Below are 24,896 nucleotides of genomic sequence, written 5' to 3' on the forward strand. Positions count from 1 at the left end.
AGACCGAGCTTTAACCTGCTCACGCTCGACTCGTTAAAAAATGGACAAATTAACGGACAACTTCGAGCTCAACATTCTACTCATGAGCTGCTCACAAGCAGCTCGTTAATTCTATTCATGAACTTGATAACTCGGGAACAATTCATTAATTATGTTCATTTAAACTGACATAGTTTTTACATTTCCCCTTTATAAAAATATTATTATTAAAATAATAACCCAACTAAGCTTTCTACCGAGCATATTCGTAAACATTATAATCAAACTTGTTCATGAATTACAACTGAGCTTTCGAGCCGAGTTTGACTATGACTTCTCTATAAATTGAACCGAACATAATCGACCTTTTATCGAGCCAAAAACCGAATCGCTCGACTCATTTACAACCCGATCGTATAATATAACACGATAACATGTTTTAACATTCTTATTACGACACAATAACCCGCACCCGTACCCGTAAAACCCGAGTTCTACATCACTTGCGGCTACCGCTAATAACGAATTCCCCAAAATCATAAAGAGCAGCCTCAGAAGATGCAGGAAACCCACAGTCTTTCAACTTAGCCTTCATCAAAATAGCCTTACTATGCATCTCCTCATCTTCCATTAACTTCTCAATTCCCATCAAAATCTCATCTTTACTAACAATTTTAGACATATCATCAGCTACTTTATACCCCAAATTAAGATAATCAACTACCAATTTAGCATTAAAATACTGATCGCCTCGAATCGGCCATCCCAAAATAGGAACCCCGACGCCAATTGCTTCCATCGTAGAATTCCACCCGCAATGCGATAGAAAACCCCCAATTGAACTATGGCTCAAAATTGCCACCTGTGGTGCCCAGCCATTGATTATCAAACCTCTCTCTCCTACCTTTTTGTCTAACCCGTTCGGGGAGTACCCGGTTTCTGATTGAACCACCCAAATAAAGGGTCGGGTTGATTGTTCTAACGCGGTTGCTAATTGTTCAAATTCTTCCATAGTAGGGGTAACTTCACTTCCAAATGCAATGTATAACACTGTTTTTGGTTGTTTGGAGTCTAGCCATGTCATCACTTCCGATTCGGGTTGATCCTGTCGAGTTTCCGGCTGCCAGTACCTGTCGATAGGATGTCAAAATAGGTCGTTGTGTCATAATTAATCGTCATGTTATAATCATGTTCCGCTAATTTAGTCTTAACATACAAAAAAAAAAAAAAAAAAGCTTAATGCCTTGTACTTGGCCCGAAACTTCCACTGCTGCCTAACTTTTAAAAGTTTCAAACGATTCTTTATTCTTGTCCAATTGCATTCAATAACCGCAAAACTGAAACAGCCCCATGTACTTTCAAAAGTTCGTAATTATGTCTCCCATTTTATACATCCAACAAATTCTATTTAGAAATTTGGATTATTGAATGCAATTAAATAAAATAGGAGGTCGTTTGGAATTTTTGAAAGTTCGGGGGATGAGGCAACATATGTATTAGGCCTAAAACAACATTAAGCTCTTACTCGCCAAATTAGTTATTTGTAAACATATAACTCAGCTAAGAAAGCGTTATTCAATTTATCTCTGTTTGAAATAATGTTTTTACAGTTTTTCTATAGTCACATTACATATTAAAAACATGTTTTCAAACTGTGAAAAAAATATAAATTTGGAACGCGGAAGAAATGAATAACACTATGTTAACCGAGTTTTATGTTCAAAATTGATTTTTTTTTTTATGATCAGGGCTTAACGTGGTAAAAAGTAAAAGGTCAGAGCTTAACGCATTCAAATAAAAAATCAAAAGGTTAATGAACCAAAAAAATGATGTTTTTTTACTTAAAAAAGGTAAATAATATATTAGTCTCCTTTTTTATACAGAACATTGTTTAGTCCATCTATTTTGAAATACACATTATAAGATCCTTATTTTTTTTATCAATATTAACCTTTTGGGCCTTCTCTTTTGTCAATATTAACCTTTTGATACTGATTTCTATTTTTTTTAGATTTTTAACCGTTATATTTGACATAAATAGACAAACAAAACATAGGAACCTTATAGTATGTTTTTCAAAATAGGAGGACTAAACAGTGTGTTGCATAAAAAAATGGTAAATAATAAATTATTTACCCTTAAAAAATGCTAAAATTTTATTTCAATATTTCTAGCTTGAAGCAATTTTGGATATCGAAAGAAAGTAGGCAGCTTTTGATCGCTGTAACTGATCCCATGAACTTCAAAACTTTACAACTAACGTCTTCAATTTGTTTATTTAGAACAAATAACCCATCAACTTGCTTATGTGAAACAAATAACCCATAAAATCCAAAAAAAAACATTCAACATAATATTATTTCAGAAATAAAAAAAAATATCCAAAATATCAGTTGTTACATCTACATCTAACTAATTTACTATAAAGGGTAAAAAAAACTCTTAAAATTATAAATATTAACTTATTTGATGGGTTATTTGTTTTAAATAAATAAATTGGTGAAATTAGTGGTAACATTTTAAAATTCAAAGGTTAGTTAGGCCCTGTTCTTTATCACTTAATTTCAGTAACAATCAGTTCAGTTCAGTTCAGTTCAGCATTCAGTTTCAGTAATTTATCCTTATTTATTATATTATAATTATTTGTATATAATTTATTATAATAATTATTATTATTTAATTTATTATTATTTATTATTATTATTATTTATAGTTTATCATTATCTATAAATTAGATAAAAGTTAAGAAATGATAGTCAAGAAATGATAGTTTATTAAAGTATATATCGTTTAATAAAAAAATTAAAACTAAAGTATGCTTCCATATTTAAAAATTAGGAATTGCACTCAAATTTATCGAATTTATCAATGTTAGAGATAAAATTGCACCATTTTAGATATTAGGGGTAAAATTACCCATGACCCAAAACGTTAGGGATATTTTTACACTTTAACCCTTAATTAGAATAAAAAGTTAAAAGTTTGTATTCATATAAAAATTTGTATTTGATTTCATAGGCTTTAAATTATATGTAAATTTGTGTTTGTATGTAATTTGTATTTTTAATTTAAATTAGACTCATTTTTATTTAATTTTATAGACTTTTATCGAGCCAAAATTTTATCAAGCCGAGCTTTTATTTGATATTCAATTTAGTTTTATCTTTAATAATATATTTATTTATTTATCATTGATATTATTAAATTTATTAGAACCATCATTATTATTATTATAAGTTTATTAATGTCCAATATCATCAATTAAATTATTTTAAAGTCTAATATCATCATTATTATTTAGTTCGGTTCAGTTCGGTAGTATTCAGTTAAATTCAGTTCAGTTCAGTATTCAGCAGTATTCAATTCAGTTCAGTTCAGTTCAGTTCAGTTCAGTTCAGTTTTTTTCAGCAATAAAGAACAGAGCCTTACAGATTTTTGGATATCTTAAGAGGCTGAGGATATATTAGCCTAAAAAAAATATGGGTTGCGGCTTCAAAAAAAAAAAATTGTCATTATCCAAGCTAATACGACACAATTTTGGCCTATGGCCTACTAGACTGAGCCAAACAAATAAAATAAAAAAGATACATAGGCAAAGTGCAATGATAGAGGGGGCGGACATAGGCGGAATCACCAGATACTTTTTCGGATTTAGTAAGAGCATCTCCAAGAGACTCTTAGTAGATGGGTTGAGACAACTCATTTATATATGAGTTAACATGATCCAATTCATTTATTAAACGGGTTATATGGATTGACTCATTTAACTCAATTAATTAATTCTAATAAAAAATTAGAAAAAAAACTAATAAAAAAAGCGTGAAAGTGTCAAAATGGAAAAAAAATTGTAATTCCAGAAATCTGTAATTCTAGATTCTGGGATTCCATTATTTTCTAGAATTCTAAAAAATTCTGAAACTCCAAAAAATATTAGAATTCCAAAAAACACCGAAATTTCAGTATTTTTTGGAATTCTAGAAATATGTAATTCTATTCGGGAATTCCAAAAAATACTAAAATTCTAGTGTTTTCTAGAATTCTAAAAATCTAGAAAATACTGGAATTTCATATTCTGAAACAAAAAAAAAGGAGAATGAGGAGAAAAATTGTAACAACCCGGCCCGGAGTGGGTGGCGCCGGGGTAAGAAGACCTGAGCAAGGAGCGACCCTAAGGATGGCGATGGGTTCAGGAATGAACTGAATCCCACATCGGAAATGGAGAGGGAGTGATTGGGGCTTATTAGTAAGATGTGAATCCAATACATGTAGACGCGTTTTAAAGCCGTGAGGCCCAATGTGTTGAAATTGGGCCAGAGCGGACAATATCTACATGGTATTGGACCAGGGTGTTACAAAAATACTCATGTATTTTAATATTTATCAAATACTTGTATCACTTAATTCTCCTATGTGTTTGGATATGTTTATGAAAGGGAATGGGGTAAAGGGAATCCAATTCCCTATAGGATTTGGGGTAATGGCTTAACCTAAAGTGGGGTAATTCTATAATCTAAGGGAATGAGTTTTTTTTTTTAAACAAACAAGAAGAAAGGGAATGAAACCCTCTCATTCCCATTCTCATTCCTAAAGACCCCAAACCAAAAGCCCCCTTAGTTCACTCCCTAAAAATAATATAAATAATTGACTCTTAGTGATTTAAGAGTGACTAAGACATATCATCTCCAACAATACTCCTTATACTCACTCCTTATTTATTATTTTATCATTACAATTATTAATTGTTGTGATATTTACCAATAGTGAAAAGAGAGAGAATCTTTAATAATAAATTATTAATAAAAAAAATGAGTTAGAAGGCACTAAGAGATGGAGAGAGGCTCTCTATTAATAGAGAGGATGGAGATGCTCTTAGTGATTTGAGGAGCCACCAAGAGACTGTTGGAGCTGGTTTTTTATTCTCCCTCCTCAAATTTTAACTTAAGAGCCAACTTAGGAGACTGTTGGAGATGCTCTAAGAGCGGAAATGATTTATCTTATCCGTAGATCAATAAATCTACGTGGTTGCAACAAAAAAAAGGATCCAGATCCGAATATTCGGAATGGTCTAAAGGATGAAGTTTGGATATTGTAGTCATTTTATGAGTTCTTTTTGCTCTTTGTAGTCATTTTCATCTCTTCGTTGATATTGTATTTGCTTTAGTCTGTAATCATATGAGGTTTTATTCCTTACATTATGTTTGTTGTACTTCTTCATTTTTTATCTAATGAAATTACAAGCATTTTTCTTTAAAAAAAAATACTTTTTCAATCACCCGGAGGTGCACTGATACCCTTTTAAAAGATACATTTATTGTCTCCTCTATCTGTTTTTTTTATGTCACGAGTTAAAGGAGAGAAAATAAATGTTTAGAAAAAAAAACCCTCAGAAAATTATGGTTTTGTACAAAAATAAAAATAAAAAGACATATTTTCATGGTAGTAAATATGATTCTAAGCAATTTTAATTTTTAAACTTTTCCATTTTGAGATTATAAACTATCGTTTTGTAACATGAAGTAAGATGTTAGAAACTGTGATTTTTATATTACGTTTTTAATGTTAATAATTGGTTTAAACTACTCTTTGGCTCTGATCCAAAATTTTATTATTTGGTCACTGATCTATTATTTGGTTTCTTTTGGGCTCTGATATATCCTAATTATTGCAATTTCACCCAATTTGAATTGAGGTTTAACATAAGTATTATTCTATTAATACGTGACGATATTTTGACATTTAGACTTGATAAATTTTAGTATATAGATTTATTTTTATTCTTTTCTTTTTTAAATCTAATTAATTATTTTCACCTAAGAAAATATATATGTCAAATAAACGTCCGATGTGTCAATTCTATGTATCCAAATATTACCATGGTTTTGTCAAGTTTCCATATAAATTTGAGGAAATTTCACCAATTGAAATAGTTCAGACACAAAATGTAGAGTTCTTATATGAAGCACTTAGTGTTCTGAATAATAGATCAGTTGCCAAATAACAATATTGTGATAAATAATATTTTAAACATTAATAATTTAGTCGTTGTGTTAGGTAATTATTTTTATAAATTTTAGGGTAAATAATTTATTAGTCTCGTTCTTTTTACGTAACACATTAGTGCTCTATTTTAAAAAATATATTATAAAGTCTTTATCTTTTGTCACTGTTAATCCTTTGGTAATTCTGTCTCTTTTTATTGATTTTTAACTGTTATATTTGACATAAACAGACAAACAAAAAATAACAGAATACCACTAGTGTCATTTTATATCGTACTATAACTATTCTGAAACTAAGATATGTTCTATTAAAAATCTAAAAAAAAATTAACATCCATAAATCCCGTATGCTTTGTTCCAAGAATATGGATAATAGCTTGTGTAGAAGACTGAGTGAGATGTCTGACATTCCCCTGACTCAATCGTTTGGGAAATACCTTGGGGTCCCTCTTCATAGTGACAGGGTGTCCAAAGCCTCTTTTAAAGACATTTTGGACAAATCTAACGGTTTGTGTGCTAGCTGGAAAGCTAATTCTCTTTCCCTTACAGGTCGCCTTACTTTAATCCAGTCTATCAACTGCGCTGCTCCAAATCACATCATGCAAGCATGTAAGCTCCCTGAGCCGGTCCTCAACGACCTTGATAAAATTAATCGGCGTTTTCTGTGGGGAGAGTCTGGGGATGGGAGGAAGATTTACCTGGTCCCTTGGAAGGAAGCCTGCCAGCCTAAGAGCAGGGGGGGGGGGTCTTAGTATAAGGCAAGCTAAGGACAATAATAAAGTCCTGTTAATGAAGCTTCTTTGGAGAATGTGGCAATCCCCCTCCTCCCTTTGGGTTCGTCTTCTGTGCGGCAAGTATAGGAAAGATATAATCTTTGGTGGCCCGAAGGAGAGGGTTGTCAGTTGTTCCTTCCTCTGGAAAGGGCTTAGTGCTGTTTTTGCTGAGTTCTGTACGGGGATTGGCTTGGAGGTGGGTAATGGGAGATCCATTAGTTTCTGGTATGACACCTGGATTGGTGACAAACCGTTGATTGAGGTGTGCATCGCCCCTCCGCCGAATGATCTCCTCTCCTGGAGAATTGCTGATGTGGTGGACTCGGAGGGAGACTGGATCTAGTCTAAGTTCGACTCCTTTCTTAGCCTGGAGACCCTCCTTAATATTAGAGGTGTGAAGATTAGTAATCAGGAGGAGGATAAGGACAGACACTGCTGGGCCTTGACTAATAATGGTTCTTATTCTTGCAAATCGGCCTATGAAGCTTTTACCCCTAATAGGGCTGATCCTCCCTTGGAAATTTGGAAGTCCATTTGGGCCCTCAAAGTCCCCTACCGCATTAGGAGTTTCCTATGGCTGGGAGTCAAAGACAGGCTCCTCACGAATGCAGATAGACACAGAAGGCACTTGGCTGTATCTGGTGCCTGTAGCAGATGCAGCGGCCATGTGGAAACCTTGTGCCATGCTTTGAGGGATTGCCTGAATAGTAGAAAGGTTTGGGAAGGGGTCCTTCCTCACCACATCCTTCCTTCCTTTATGGGGTTCTCTGATATTGACTAGTTCTCTGAAGGCGTTAATGGGAATTTGTTGGCCAGTATGGAGCACGGGGCTATTCTCTTCGCTATTATTTGTCACCAAATGTGGAAATGGAGGAATGAAGAGTTATTTGCTGAGAAGACTGTCTTTATTCCTGACCTCCGGTTTTACTTCTCGAAAAAACTCTCTGTTATTACAAAGAGTTTTGAAGGAGAGCCCCTGGTTCACCCCTCCCCGGTTAAAGAGGTCCAGTTAGTTGGTTGGAGGAAGCCCAGGGAAGGGGTTGTCAAGTTGAATACGGATGGCTCCTGCCTTAGTAATGGCAGAATTGCTGCTGGTGGAGTTCTTCGGGATGCTGGTGGCGCCTGGCTGGCTGGGTTTACCCATAACTTAGGTACGGGCTCCTCCTTTACTGCGGAGCTCTGGGGGATCTTGTCTGGCATTAAACTCGTCATTCGCATGGGTGTTAAAAGACTTTCGGTGGAGTCTGACAATTTGGAGGCTATCAACAGGATTTCGGATAGACATGCTGTTTGTCTTAAGAGTCAGAATCTCATTAAAGCCATCTTGAGGCTTCGTCCTGCCTTCGATTCTCTTACCTTCTCCCATATTTATAGGGAGCAAAACCGCGTGGCGGATCGCTTGGCAGCTGCTGGGCATGGGAGGATGTTAGGTGTTTCTACCCTTTCCGTTCCTCCTTCTTTTCTGTTACCTTCTCTTCTTGAGGATAGGATTGGGGTCAGTCTTCCTAGACTGATCCCAGGTTAGGTTTTTGTTTGTTTGTTTTTTTTCTTCCCTTCTTACCAAAAAAAAAAAATCTAAAAAAAAATAGACAAAAGGATAAAAAGTTAATATTAAAAAAATCATATAACGTATTTTTCCAAATAGGAGAAAACAGCGTATTACTTAAAAATATGGACATTAATAAATTAGATTTAATATCTTTCCAGTCTCTTCAAGTTGTCCCGATAATGTAATTGACCCCCTCAAGTAACTTGTTTGAAACAAATAACTCATCAAATGGATTAATATTTGTGATTTCGGGAATTTTTTTTTCTGCAAAAAATTGATGTATTAGCAGATTAGTTAGATATAACAACCGATATTTTAGAAATTTTTTATTTCTGATTTAATATTACCCTGAATGTTTTTTGAGGTTTGCAGGTTATTTGTTTCAAATAAGCAACTTGAGCAATTATTTGTTCCAATTGAACAATTTAAAAAGTTATTTGTGCCAAATATACAAGATGAGAGGGTTAGTTATCAAAAGTCTAAGTTTGGAGCTCAGTTGATAAATTATTTACCCAGTTATTTTTATAAATTTTACTATAGAAATTAACCGTTTTACCTCTCTGGTAAAAGTGGTCCCACTCCCCAAGCCGGCAATCCCAGCTGATCCTCCATGTATCTGATAAACACACTTTCCAGATCATCACAAGTATTAAACATCAACCCAACCGCCCCTTCAATTTGCGGCACCCACGGCGGCCGGTCACCGGGCTTCGGCGGACCTCTCCCCCCCGATGTTTTCCTCCTCAGATCCAAATCCCTAATCACCATCACTTCCGGCAATCCCGGAATCATCCGACTCTCACCTTCCCCAATCTCTCCGGCGTTGACTTTCCAAGCCCCCCATTCCATGGCAGCAGCGGCGGCTCCGAAAGTGAACAAACTGATCACCGGAATTTCAAGTTTCCAGAACACGTGTTTAGTCCAACCCATCTGAAAATCGACGACGGCGTAGACAGGGTGAGGTAGTGAAGATGGAGTATTGAAGCGATTGAGGAGGTGGTGGTGGAGATCTTGGGCGGATTGGGAGGCGAGGAAGTCGGAGCCGGGTTTCGGAGGCGGCGGAGGGGAGATCGGAGCGACGGAGATGGAGGGGTTTTGGGTGAAAGAAGAGGGGATTGAGGGAGAAAGAGTGGAAGAGATGATAAGGGTAATTTGGAGATTTCGCTTTGTGAGATGATTGCAGAGTTGCATACAGGGATGAAGATGGCCATGGCCATGGCCTGTGACTACAAAGATCTCAGCTCTCATTTTTGAGTTAGTGGGCAAAGGAATTTTCTTGTCCTATTTTATGGATAAAAATTCTACCGTAGATCGGGACCAATACTGATTCTTCCACTCGAATAATATTAATTTATGTGGTTTTATTGATTCGCATATATATAGTTTTAGCGTTTTGTTGTAAAAAGAGGATTGATGTTGTCGTCTATTTGTAAAATGAAGGATTTTGAAGTTGATACTGACAATTTGACTGTTGATTACATCGTAATAGAAAATTCTAATAATGGATGATATTCTAACTTTTTAGTTTTGTAATTGTTTAGGTGTTGTTTGTTTAGGAGAAAGAAAGTTACCGTTTAGAGAGAGAAAGTTCTGAAAATGGTGATTTTGAAGAATCTCAAAAATTCAGGATAAATATGGTATTAAATAAATTTAATTTTTGAAATTTTCTATTTTGATGTTATAAACGGTTAAATTGTTAATTTCATCCCCAAATTCACTGATTCTGCAAATTGGTGAGAATTTTAGTCCTTTTTTTTCCTAAAAAAAAAGCTCAAGTACTTATCTGCAAATTAATGAAACAATAAGGATCTCCTAACAATATTAATCTAAAGATATAACACTCATTTGACCCTTAAATTAAAATTTCAAAATTAATTAAGATTTCAATTATCAAAATTATCAATTAAATATTTAAACTAAATAAAAATCATCAATTATATCTTTATTCTATTCTAAAATGAGAAACTGTGACTATTTGACATGGATTATAATGAAAATGTTCAACCTGATAATTTTCGATTAGAACTCAATTAATGATTTTTTATTAAGATAAAAACTCAATCGATGATTTTCGACTAGTCCAACCCACATGAAAATGGATGATGGGTACACAGGGTGAGGTAATACAGGTGGAGTGTTGAAGCGATTGAGGAGATGTTGGTGGAGATCTACAGCGGATTGGGAGGTGAGGAAGTCGGAGCCAAGTTTTGGCGGCGGAGGAGGGGAGATCGGAGCGACGGAGATAGAGGGGTTTTGAGTGAAAGAAAAGGGGATTGAAGAAGAAAGAGTGGAAGAGATAATAAGGGTAATTTGGAGATTTCGCTTTGTGAGATGATTGCAGAGTTGCATACATGGATGAAGATGGCCATAGCCTGTAACTACAAAGATCTCAGGTTTCATGTTTGAGTTCATTAAAGTGAAAGTGAATGATGGTCACTTATTAATCAATTTTGGGTTTGATAACGAAGTGAAGGAGATAGTAAGTCAAACTTGTTGGACTCTATAAAAGACAAAGGCTACACGTTCTTTTTCTTTTATATATATAAAAATGCATATATTAATTATGGGTGTTCAAAAACCAAACCTTTTTCTTTTTCTTTTATCTAATCGGATTGATCATGATGTGTGGTATTGGAAGGATGACCGACGGGGCAACTATACAGTTAAAAGTGGTTACCGAAAGCTTGTGTCTGGATTTGGAACAAATTTGTTCATTGAGTCTCCACTTTGGAATAAAGTTTGGAATCTTAAAGTGCCCCCTAAAGTTAAGAACCTTCTTTGGCGGGTTCTTGCTAACTGTTTCCCATCTAAAGTCGCACTGAAAGCCCGAAGGGTTCCTATCTCAGATTTATGCGAGCTCTGTCATGGGGCGGTAGAAGATTCTTATCATATTTTTCTCAGATGTACTATGGCTCGAGCTATTTGGACTATTTCGCCTATTGGGGATGTGGGAACCCAATTTCATAACATTTTTTATTATTGGGGTTGGATCTTTTCTAAATCGGTGGAGCTTGTTGAGCTTGTAGCGGTTTTATGGTGGATTATTTGGTGTTATAGAAATGACGTTGTGTGGAATCAGAAGGATTCACAAGCCTCGATCCTGTACCATTCAGCCGGTTCCTTTCTACAGGCCTGGAAGAAAGCGCAGGCGTCGGTTTCTCCTTATGGCAGTCCGGCTGTGCCAAGCCCGACGGTGTGGCAGCGTCCTCCAACAGGCTTCCTAAAATTGAATGTGGATGGGGCGTCATTTGCGGATGAGAATGTGGCTGGGTTTGGGTGTATTGTTCGGGATGAGTTGGGCCGTTTTGTTGCAGCTAAAAATGGAACCTTGCAGAATTATCAAGATGCATCGTTCATTGAAGCGCTATCGGTCCGTGCAGCTAGTTGGATCAAAGACCGCAGATGGAAGGATGTAATCATTGAATCAGATTCTTTGATCGTGGTTCAGTCTATGGCCCGCCCGTTAGAGGTTTCATCTCCTTTTAACGCCTTAGCCAATGATTGTCATTTTTCATTGAACGAGTCTTTTAATTGCTCTATTCGTTTTGTCTGCCGTTCTGCAAACTTGGTTGCTCATTTGTTAGCTAGAAGTAGTATTTTACCTTTTCATCGGGGTGAGTGGTTTTCTGTACCCCCTGATTTTATTTGTAATATGCTTCTTCTTGATTCTTAATATATGATTCTTTGGTTGTCAAAAAAAAAAAAAAACAAACCTAACCGAAATAATCGACCGAACCGAATAATTTCGGTTTATTTGGTTCAGTTTCTGGTCAATTAGATTCGGTTTCGGTTTTATTTTTTTTTAATATTTCGGTAATTTCGGTTGGTTTGGTTTTTAAATCAAAATTACCGAATTAACCGAACCGACCAAAATAAATTAAGTATAATTAGAAATTATATTATTGGAATCTTTGTTAAGCATGATATTTCTTGGATTATCCATAATTAATTATAATCCAAAATTAATTATCTTATTAGTCTATTTAATTTAATGTTTACCTATCAATTTAGTAACATTATACACTAATTCAATATGGAACTATCTACAATATTGATTTCATTTCTATATTAAAAAATCTATTATGTTTTCTTGCAATAAAACTTTAGTTATTTTCAAAAAAAAAAAAATCAAAAATCAAAATCCAAAAAGGAAAATAAAAACAAAAATTGTTATATATATAAGTAAATGTCCAACAACATCATTATCAATCTAATATTAACCTTACATAGAAATAATTGTTAATGAAATTTTTTAATGTAAAAAACCGAATAACCGAACCAAACCAATCGAAATATTTCGATCGGTTCAGTTCGGTTATTTGTTGTTATTTGGTTAGGTTTGGTTTTTATTTTTAAAACTATTCGGTAGGGGTGAGCATGGTCCGGTTCGGTCTAAAAACCAAATCAAACTAAATTGGACCAAACTGAATTACATGTATTTTTTAAGACCAGACCAAACGAAATTATAATTTGGTTCAGTCCGAACTGAACCGAATTATTTTGATCCAATCCAGTTTGGTTCATGTTTGGACCGAACATAACACATATATGATTTTTTTTTTTTTTTTGAAGATTTCTTATTATAAGATAAGAACATTTAATACTTTATAAAAATCCATTATATAACAGTTGAGAAGAGGAACTAGGGGCAAGAAAAGGTAGAGGGAAAGGGACCTAGGCTACACATTATATTCATTTAGTTTGAAATTAATCAATTATTTGTCATTAATTCAATTATAATACAAGAATATAATAACAAAAATAGGGATAAAAAATTTCGATAGTTATATTTCAATAGTAAAAAGACATTAAAAAGTGATATGACTAATATATTTACAGTAGTCAACTTTCAATATTGACCGAAAAAATACGTGATTATCATCTAGTTGGTCGAAATGACATATGGCTGGCACCTAGCTGACATGTTTGTCCCGATTTGTTCGTTTGATGCTCATTTTTATAAATTTTCCGGTTTGTCGGTTTGATGCTCGTCAGGATCCTTTCCCATTTAAAGCTTTATGTGTAAGCTAGGACTCGAACTCGAAATCTAGCTTAAACGACTTGAGGCTATTAACCACTTCAGTCAACCTTAATTAGTAAAAACAACTCATTTGGTTACATGATTTGCATATGAAAGACCGTAGTTTTTTTTTTCCTATCAAAAGAAGTATCGTGTTTGTCCTCATTTGCAAAAGCTCTTAGTTGACATTAATAATTTGATCATTAATGACTTCAAAATAAAAAATCGAGTATCATATTTTAAGTAACTTTAATTCTTAAACTTTTTAGTTTTAAAGTCGTTTATGTGTTATTTGGTTGGAAAGGAAAAAATTAATGTTCAGAGAAGAAAAATTTAAAACATGATGCTTTTGAAAAATCGAATACTTGGTTTTATAGTAAATATAGTGTTAAACAAATTTAATTCTTATAATTTTTTATTTTAAAGTTATTAAAAGTCAAAATATACAGTCTTCTCGTTTATCCACTTGCCCTTCTTTTTTTAATTTATTACCGAGTTATGTTTCTGATTCATTGTTACAATTTTGCCATGATTTGGCTCATTAATCCATTGTTTTTTTTATTCAAAAAAAAAGTCAAAATATTAATATCAACCAAAAAAATCATCAGTTTTGCAAATTGACAAAAACCCCAGTCCTTTTAAAAAAAAAAAAAATTCACAAACGCCCATCTATAAATAAGCCAAACTACATAGGTTATTTTTAAAAAGCTTGATACATTAGAAGTCCTCTTAACTTGTCAAAAAAAATTGATTGATCCTCTGAATTTATATAGTGTCTCATTAGCTCTGTCAACTTGTTTAAAATAACATATTGACTATCTGAATTTGTTTAAAATAATTTATTGGTCCCTTAAACTTGCTTATAGTGATTAATTTCCTCCTGAACTTGTTTAAAGTGATATACATTACAATTTGTCTAAATCTGTAAAAAAAATTCAAAACTTAAAAAGTAGAGGCTTAATTCGTGATTTTAAGTATTTAAAACAGATTAACTTTTTATATTTTACATTTTTATAGCGTTTTTTTTAGATTTAAAGACTTAATCATAATAGCAAAAATTCAATCCTTACTTAAGCTAACTTTCCCTTCCCAACTAGAATTCAATAGCAAATATAGTAAAAACTGTTAACAATGTTAAAAAAAATAACAAAATGAGAATAACATAAAAAAAAATAGAAAATATTATTTAAATTTTAAATTACAAGAAATTAAATGAGAATTTCCTTAAACATTTAGACTAATGGAAAATTGGACTATGTAATTTGAGATTTAATTATATCAATTTTTTTTTTAAATAGTACATATACCTAGAACTCAAACCATATATTTAGTCCAACCCATTTCAAAAGTGTGAACTGTTAAATACCGCCCTCAAATTACTTATCACCATCTCTTTTGGACTTTTTTGCCCTTATCATAATTTTGATCAAAAACTGAAAATTCTCTCTCCAAAATCATAAACCCGAACAACAATAATTGAAATTATGAAAATAATTGATGTGTGACAATCCGAACCCAAAAATGGATGATTACGAGTCGGAAATATTAAGATTTACATATTTTTATCAAAGAACTTATGAAAATAATACATATTTTTCATGACGATTTTGTATTTTTCGTCACAAAAAATAGGAGAATTTTTCATTTTTCGTCACAAAAAATTGAATGATTTAGTATTTTTCGTTACTAAATTTTTTACGATTTTGTATATTTCAAAATTTGGCCTAAACGGATGCGGCATACCGCCCGACCTATGGCAGGAACGGATGCAGCATCCCGTTTAGGCCAAATTTTGAATTTTCTCTCAAAAAAATTCTTTCCCAATTTTGAAAAAAAAATTATGCCAAGGGCAAAATTATCCAATGAGGGCGGTGATAAGTAATTTGGGAGCGATAGACTTTTCGGTACCACTAAACTACTTTATTTTTATTAATTAAGATTTAATTTGTTCAATTTTATATTTATGATTTATTAAATTTATATTTTGTTAAATTTGTAATATTTTTTGTTTTATTTATGATTCTTAACGGGTAAGGCTACTCACGAATTAAATAGGACGGGTATGAGATGTAAAGATATACCATTATGGTAATAGGACGGGTATGGATAATTAAAAATTAAACGGATAAAGGTTTGGTTTTGACACTACCCGTAGATACCCCACCCGTTATCATTTTTAGTGAGGTAAAGGTGGAGTCTTGAAGCGATTGAGGAGGTGTTTGTGGAGATCTTGCACGGATTGGGAGACGAGGAAGTCGGAGTCGGGTTTCAAAGGCGGAGGGGGAGAGATCGGAGCAAGGGAGATAGAGGGGTTTTGGGTGAAAGAAGAAGGAATTGAAGAAGAAAGAGTGGAAGAGATGATAAGGGTAATTTGGAGATTACACTTTGTGAGATGATTGCAGAGTTGCATACATGGATGAAGATGATCATGGCCATGGCCTGTAACTACAAAGATCTCAACCAGTGGCGGAGCTATAATTTTATATTTGGAGGGCTAATTTTATTCTTTGTGGCCGATGTTAGTGAAATTTTTCAAAATCCAAACTGTTAGGGCTAGGCAGAAGTTTTATGGCCTCAATTTTCTAAAACTTTGTCTTTTTGGATGAATTTCTTATGATGTTTATAAAGTAAAATTTAATTCAAAAATTAAGTTTTGTGAGTTTTAAAAGTAAAAAATTGATTTAGGAAAAAAAATTAATTCACAAGGGTTAAGAAGATAAAGAGAACATCAAAATAATTAAGAATAATAAGGTTTAAGAAAAATCGTTTTATGGAGTTTGAATCAATATATTGCAATAATACTACAAATACATCAATATGAATTAAAATTAGAGGGATTGTTAACTGTTAAAACTATACTACTCAAAGGTGGAGCCGGATACTGAAAGACTGAAGCCCTCGAATCCTGGGATGGCTCCGCCTCTGATCTCACCTTTCATTTTTTTCTTCTGATTAATCAATTTTGTGTTTGATAATTAAGTGATGGAGATAGTAAGTCAAACTTGTTGGACTCTACAAAAGACAAAGGCTACATACTTTATTCATTTCTATTTGAAATTAATCAATTATTTCTCAATAATTCACTTATAAAGTAAGTTGCTGTTTGAGAGAAGAGTAGAGGAGTTTAATGGTAGCGGGGCCAAGCGAGGGGTTCGAGCAATGACGAATACAAGATTGATAGGTTGTGGAACCGATTTCACACATGTATGCGTAAAAAAATTTGCTAAATCGACTTGTTCAATTTTTTTTATATGTATACATGTTATAATCTGAGTGGTCAAGAACCAACTTTTAAGTATCAATATAAAACTCCTCAAAATTAAGATAGATTTTGTTTAAGATTCTTAACATGTAAAAAATTTGTGTCTAAGAAAATTAGATTTAGGGAGGAGGTTCTAATAAGCAAAAAAAAAAAATTAGAAATTTGGATTTAAATATGGATCACAGATAAAAAAAAAATAGAAATTTGGAGGCCTGACTTTTGGCCCTTTTTGGGTCAATTTTGGAGCTGCTAATTCAACATCCTATCAAAATTTCTCGGAGACAGAGGGATGGAACCACCTCAGATTGAGTAATTAAATACAACCTCAATGAGTTAATTTTGTATCATGTAATAATTCACAATTTATCAAACACTCAATCAAAATTTTAGATCATATGCCCAATTTATCAAATACACAATCAAAGTTTAATCAAATCATCAACTTAACAATCTATAACATCAAATTTTATGGAGACAGAGGGTCATGATCATGGTGGTTCCGAAGGCCAGAGACCCTCCCTATATCCGCTCCTGGGTTCGGGAGGTTCGACCAACCCTTCTGTCTCGCTAAAAGAACCCTTGAAAAGGGTTTTTCATCATGGTCCTTTTTCTTTCTTTTTTTCCTCTAAACCCTGATAAAAAAAAAGTAAATCTTGAATTTTAATAAGGGAAGATTTTCGTGTGTAAATCTATCGTAGGTCTTGTTTAGCGACAAATTTGGAAAGGTTAGCACATAAATTTTGGTTGTATAAAAATTCATCGGTATAAAATTGTGTCGCTAAAAGATATGACTTGGCATTTTTTAGTTGAGGTGGCAGGTGAGGTGGAGATGACATGGAGGCTGAGGTATTGCACTATTAGTATTATCTCATTAGTCTGTTAAATTAGGACATTTTTATTGTAATTTGAAAAGTTTCATGATGCATTTATGTGTTTATTTGATATAAGGACAAATCTATGTCAATGTAAAAACACATGGTCAAATTGTTAGAGATTAATATAAGATATATGATTGGACCGTAACTATCAACCTGAGCTTTTAGTTTAATCGGTTCAATGACATGGTATCAGATCATCTAAGACCAAACGGTTGAGGGTTCGAATCCTGGCAACCTCAGATTTGTGGAATTAAAAACACATGGCTGGATGACTTAATATAAGACATATAATTGAGTCCTAACTATTAGTTTGAGCTGTTGGTTAAAACGGTTCCATAACACAAATATGTATATTAACCCTAATTTAAAGTTGTCGGAGTTGGTTTAAGAAGTTTGTTTTTAGAAAAGGTCAGGAGTTTTAGCCTTTAAAAAATCATTTCTCTTCTCTTCAGATTAATGATTTATGGCGTCATATGTAGGCTAAACTAACTAATAGTAGCCCACCCAGAGAAATAGGAGAAGGGTGTACAATGAGTTCTCCCGCACAGGACTTCAAATTTAAGGGGTCTAATTTTTTTATTATATAAATCTAAATAAATTATTATTTTATTATGTAAAAAATTAAGTGAATGTCAACTTATCCAGAAAATTAACGCCCTAAGAGTATTATTAAGTACCCCAATTTTTTTATTATTATTTTACAATATCTAATTTAATTATTTTTATTATATTTATTAGGTTAAAAATCAAGTTAAAAGTATTTTGGTGTTTCATTTTGTAGAAATATTATTATTATTATATAAAAATATTAATTTTTTTTTAATGAATAGGCCCCAGTTTTTTTCCATTTAGTACAGAGCCCGAAAAATGTTTAAGACGGTCCTGAGCTCACCTCTCTCTCTCTCTTTTCCCTTCCCTACACTATCTTACAGTTGCTTGTATGAACTAATGAAATGAGATTTTCTATGTTAATTTGATTTTTTGGGCAATCGTTTTGGGTTTTGGTATGGATTTAGAAGGAAGTTCAGTTTCGTGTCGAATTCTTCATCATCTTCTGCTTCGCTGGAGATTGGTTCTCTAGCGGCATATCCGATGGTGAGGATTGAAATGGAGGCCGCACAGGCACTTGTCGATTTAGTGGATTTTGCACTACGAAATGAACCGAAATTGTGATTCAAGTGGTAAATGGGAAGTAAAGCGAAACGAGGTAAAAAGCTAGTTGATATAGAAGGGTCAAGAATTGGGAAAATTTTAGGATATTACTGGAGTAATACTCCATACCAATCAATCTATATACATATTTCTCTTTCCACCAATCATACCCATGGAGTGAGATTCAAAACGATTTTGATTGGCCGGGAGTATTATTCCCGGAGTACTCTAAAATTTCTCAAAGAATTGAGATAGTTTGAACACTTAAGTAATGGGTGATAAGTAGAACTATTCATGGATCGGGTTGGGTCCAGCAGACTTTTATCTAAAAATACTTAGTTCAACCCGTTGTTAATTTAGATGGATTCGGACTCAAAAATCAAATCTCAAACCCAATCCATATAAACTCATCTAAATATATATGTATAATTTTTACTAAAAATAAAATAAAATTTGTACTTAAAAATAAATACTAATAGATAAATATTTAAATTTATTAATTAATATTAATATGCGGGTCAAACTGGACCGACCTATGCTATTTTTATAAATTTCAAGTCCATCCAAAATATAGGTGGGCTGTAACGGGGCCTAGGTCGGACTGGGTCTAAGGATAATTTTTTTTTTGTCTAAGTCCGGTGCAGGGGATATGGACTTGGACTGGCTGGACGGATACCTGAACTCGTGAACAAGTCTAGTGATAAGTCTAAGTCAAATTTCCAAAACAAGTAAAAATTGGCTGAGGAAATAGATATGTTGAGAAATCAAATATATTCCCAAATGATAAAAGAGTGATAAATCTAGAGTGAGAAGAGAAAAAAATAAGGAGAGAAAAAATGGTGAGAGATAAGAGAGATGAAGATGGTGATGATGTGTCATTGAAAGGTATAAAAGTAGAAAAATAAAAATTTGAAAAATGGAGTAGGAAAAATATTCTTTGACTATTTGACCAAAAATTGACATATTAGCATTTTTTTAACGATGTTAACAGTTTGAACTGTTTTTGCTAAGAGAATCTCTAATACAAACAACTTCAAAAATTGTCAAAACTTAACAAATCATTTAAAAATATAGTATTTTATTTTCACTCTCATCTACATCACTTTTGCAGACTGATGATGGAGATTTACTTCTGAATCCTGAAAAGTATAGACAAATTGTTGGAAAATTAAACTATCTCACAATCACTCGTCCTGATATTTCCTTCGTGGTAAGTATTGTCAGCCAATTCATGTCATCTCCGAAAACTTCACACTGGAATGTTGTCAGTCACATTTTGAAATACCTAAAGGGGACTCCGGGCATGGTATATTGTATCAAAATCATGGTCATCACACTGTTGAAGGCTTTACAGATGCGGATTATGCAAGAGATCTTATAGATATGCATTCTACTACGGGTTATTGTGTATTTATCGGAGGCAACCTCGTATCATGAAAAAGTAAAAAGGCAGAGTGTGGTATCTAGATCCAGTGCAGAATCTGCGTACAGAGCTATGGTACAAACTACGTGTGAACTTGTATGACTACCCAATCTTCTTGGTGAGATTGGATTCACTCAGAGAAAACTATGAAGTTATAGAATGACAATGAAGCACCTATTTATACCGCCAATATAATCATGTATTTAATGAAAGAACAAAACACGGAGAAGTTGACTGGTATTTTACTCAGGAAAAACTAGAAGATGACACAATCACAACTCCACACATCAGAACAGGGGGACAATTGGCAGATGTGTTTACGAAAGCGTTACCAGAAAATTGGATTAACTATATTTGTACCAAGATGAGCATGATTAATATAAATGCTCCAGTTTGAGAGGCTCTATAATTAATATAGAGCATGTCCAAGGCTGCTTAGGTTGCTATATGTTATTTAACTAATACAGAAGATGCTCAAGGCTGTTGTAAGGTAAAAATGTCTAGGCTACTTATGGGGTAAAAGATGTTTGCTTGTCTTTTGAATAATTAGCTAGTTGTGTATATAAATCTATGTCCATGTAATACATAAAAGATATAGAAATAAGTAGATCTATTCACGGGCCCGAGTATCCGTCCTGTCCACCCAGGCCCGTGCTCCCTGGACCTGGCTTGGACATAAAAAATTATCTATAGGCCCAGTCTGATCCAGACCCGTTAAAGCCCGTCTTTTTTTGGGCGGACTTGGGATTCATAAAAATAGCACGGGCCATCCTAACCCGGTCCGCCTAATAATATTAATTAATAAAATTTATATATTTGTATTTATTTGTTTTTGATAAAATTATTTTTCTTATTTTCATAAAAAAAATGTTTCTTCCTTAACATTATTTCTATTTCCATAAAATAATTACCGAAAGAATAAGGTTTTTTGTGTTCCATAAATTTATGTTGGGATAAGCATATATTCACAACATATATATTTATCCGAATAAGTAAACGGGTTTACGGGTTACCTCTTGTAGCGCAGATCCCGTTCTTGATTTGCAGCGGAAGGGTTTCGGATCAATCACCCGATCTAGTATCACCGGTCAAGCCTTCAACCACGCCAATAGAATTGGAAGAGGAAGACAATTGGTTCACGAACTAAAGCGACGACGAATCCCAAAGAGAGAGGGGGGCAGCGGCCAAAAGGAGGAAGCAGGAGAGAAAAATTCTCTTTTTTGTGTTTTTGAGATACTGTATCTCTAAAACCTAATTCCTTATTCTCTTAGAATTAATGTTGGTTAGGGTTTCTATTTATACTGAATAAATAGATAACCTAACCCTAATTCTTATTGGGTTTGAGCTCGTTCCATTTCGGGCGGGCCTAATTGGATCCATATCCAATTAATTCCAACATCTCCCACTCGCACGCAATGGAACTTATTCCAAACTTTCTCAATCTCGGTCTCTATCATACTCTTGCAAATAGTTCGTGCGACCGGCATACTATCGAGAGCTCTAGTGCTATATACTCGTTAGAACATATAGCTGCTCGATTTTCATGTAACAAACTTGGAACTATGTACTCGTTAGAGATATATAGATCTTAGATTTGAACACGGATCGTCGGTGGTGTATGCTTTTATCCTAGACTCCATATCATATCCACTGTAGTCTTCAGATCTCTACAGTACATCTATTTTTCACAAATATGCACATATGCATAAGTCTCCGGATGGTGAAGAATAGAAACACTTAGATATGATTCAAATGGATGTCTTTCCCTCTTAACATTATTCTGTCCATTATAATTTGATTCGCTTATCCAGTTAGGGTCTCGTTGGTTGGTATTATCTCATCAACCTCGAGGTATCCCTTTCCAAGGTAGCTACATCAGACTAAACTTCTTAGAATAAGTCTAGGGTCTATAAGGATAAACAATAGTCAAGAAGCGCATCTTCATGACGTGAGTCTCACATTAGGAAAAGGCGAGATCAATCTACTTTTCCATCTCGTGGTCGCTAAAGCACACATGGTATGGGTCATATGTTATGGTGTTCAATTCTTTTCTGAAGAAGAGCATGTTATTAACACCATACAGAAGCATAGGTCTAGATGTGCCTGAACATCTAACTTTAGTTCATCACTTATGATGATCACTTCTGGCTATGACAGAAGGCTATAAGTTATCGCAAACTTGCCCTTTTAGATTACTTGTTAATCTTTTTCATGTATTTGTAACACATGTTATCTTGTACCGTAATGGAAACACTTTTCCATGTCTATAGCAAGACGACTTCTATCATTGAACAAGCTCTCGAATTTGCTCAAAGACAGCCTCATCCTTCATTTATCATCACATTGACGAAATGGGGGAAACTGCTCATGTGAGTGAGCTACATTCTGTCTAAACATTCATTTTGAGTTCATAACAGCAAATATTTACAATTAAATACTCGCACTTGTGTATTGATGAAAATTCATAAAACCTTTATTAATAATTCATGTTTTACAAATAAAACAATGAAGAATGAGAAGTATACTTAGATCCTAAACAATCCTTGGGATCTAACATGTTTAACATAAACATCTCTCTTGACTGGTTTGGTGAGGGGATCTGCAACCATGTCATGAGTAGATATATACTTCACATTAACTTCTTTGCGTGCAATTAAGTCCCTAACAAAATGATATTTAATCTCTATGTGCTTTGATTTGCTGTGGAACCTCTGGTCCTTAGCGAAAGCTATAGCAGATTGACTGTCACTGTTAATTATGACTTGGGTTTGACAATTGGTTACATTCAAGTTGTTTAGGAACCGATTCAGCCAAACAGCCTCTTGAACTGCTGATGAATACGATATGAATCCAGCTTCCATGGTGGACAGGGCTACACAAGTTTGTTTCTTGCTACTCCAGGAAATCGCGCCATTTCCTAGCAAAAACACATAGCCTGACGTGGACTTTCTTTTGTCCAAGTCTCCTGCCCAATCAGCATTCGTGTATCCTCTCAGATTTAGGTCTTTACCTTGATAGCATAGAGAATAATCTAATGTTCCTTTAAGGTACCTCAGTATCCTCTTCACAGCTGCACAATGTGCTAGTCCTGGGTTGGACTGATATCTACTCACCATCCCAACGGCATGACAGATATCAGGTCTTGTACAAAACATGGCGTACATTAGACTACCTACGGCACTTGCATATGGAACTTTTTCCATCCTTTTCTTTTCGTTTGGATTCTTTGGACACATTTTGGTACTTAGGGTGATGTCCTTAGTCATCGGGCTATCTATAGGCCTACTTCCACGCATACCGAAACGATCAATGACTTTGTTAACATAAGTCTCTTGAGGCAGTGCTAATAGTTTCTTTGATCGATCCCTTGAAATATTAACCCCAAGTATGTATGCGGCTTCGCCCATATCTTTCATTTCAAAACTTGAGTGTAGCCAAGCTTTGATTTGGTTTACAAATTCTATGTCATTTCCTGCTATCGGTATGTCATCTACATACAGAGATAAAATGACAAAATTTCTACCCGACCGTTTCGTGTAGACACAATGGTCCTCTTCAAGCATCTTGAAGCCATCCGAAATCATTTGATTGTGAAAACGAAGGTACCATTGCCTAGAGGACTGTTTAAGGCCATAAATTGACTTTTTCAATTTGCAGACCTTATGCTCGGAGCCTTTTACCATGAAGCCCTCTGGCTGTGACATATAGATCTCTTCGCTCAATTCTCCATTGAGAAAAGCAGTCTTAACATCCATTTGATGTAGCTCTAGGTCTAAACTTGCTACAATAGCTAAGATTAATCTAATAGATGTAAACCTTACAACAGGTGAGAATGTCTCCTCGAAGTCTATTCCTTTCTGTTGTGTATAGCCTTTAGCGACAAGGCGAGCTTTGTACCTTTCGATACTATTGTCAGCCCTTCGCTTCAGTTTGAGAACCCATCTGCTCCCAACAGCTTTTCTACCCTTTGGCAGATCAACCAGTTCCCAAACATGGTTGGATCTCATAGAATCTAGTTCCTCTTGCATTGTTATAGTCCATTTGTCTTTTCCCGGAGAAGTGAAAGCTTCTTTAGCATTTCTAGGTTCCGTGTCATCATTTGGAGTTACTAAAAGAGTTGTGCCTTCGATACCAAATCGTCAACCATCAACTCTTTGCCTTTTAGTACGGCGCAGTTCTGAGTTTTGATAAACTTCTCTCATGTATTCATCATAACCCGAAATCCTATCTCTTAGACTTTGTCCCAAATTCTCACAAGAATCAGGAATCAAACTCCCACTTAAATAAGGATCTGTCACATTCAAAACGTTTTGAGGTTTGGAACTTTGATCTTGTTCTTGTTCCTGGTAGTGATCGGTATCATTACCTTGATCCTCAAAATTCCTCCCACTCGAATGGAGAGGTCCGTTTGAATCTATTTCCTCAAACAGAGTGAGATCAGTGTCAATTCTCCTAGCTTAGGAAACTCATTCTCTAAGAAGACGACGTCTCGTGATTCAAATTCTGTCACTCGGCCTTCACTATTTTCTCCCACTAGGACATATCCCTTTGATACGTCAGGGTATCTTATAAAGACACACTTTCTACCTCTTGGGCCTAATTGCCCAAATTTGCTAGAGGTATCATGGGAAAAAACAGTACAACCCCAAGGTCTGCGCATACTCAAATCGGGTTTTCTACCAGTCCACAACTCATAAGGAGTGGAAGTGACAGTCTTGGAGGGCACTCGGTTTAGAACATATGTAGCTGTTAGCAAAGCATCTCCCCAATAAGAATAGGCAAGTTTGCTTCAGCCATCATAGATCGAACCATATCAATGAGAGTTCTATTTCTCCTCTCAGCAACACCATTTTACTGCGGA

At 34.4% G+C, this 24,896-nt stretch overlaps 1 protein-coding gene across 1 annotated transcript; it reads right to left on the reverse strand.

Moving 5' to 3' along the window:
- Positions 1-224: 224 nt before the first annotated feature.
- LOC136229447 (UDP-glycosyltransferase 89B2-like) lies at positions 225-9,573 on the reverse strand. Its single transcript, XM_066018242.1, has 2 exons — positions 8,857-9,573; positions 225-1,109 (listed from the first exon to the last, which is right to left on the reverse strand). Exons 1-2 carry the CDS (start codon positions 9,546-9,548, stop codon positions 479-481), a joined length of 1,323 nt encoding a protein of 440 aa, XP_065874314.1. The 5' UTR covers positions 9,549-9,573; the 3' UTR covers positions 225-478.
- Between the last annotated feature and the right edge of the window lie 15,323 nt (positions 9,574-24,896).

Source organism: Euphorbia lathyris, chromosome 5, assembly GCF_963576675.1.
Source record: "Euphorbia lathyris chromosome 5, ddEupLath1.1, whole genome shotgun sequence".
Lineage (NCBI taxonomy): Eukaryota > Viridiplantae > Streptophyta > Magnoliopsida > Malpighiales > Euphorbiaceae > Euphorbia > Euphorbia lathyris.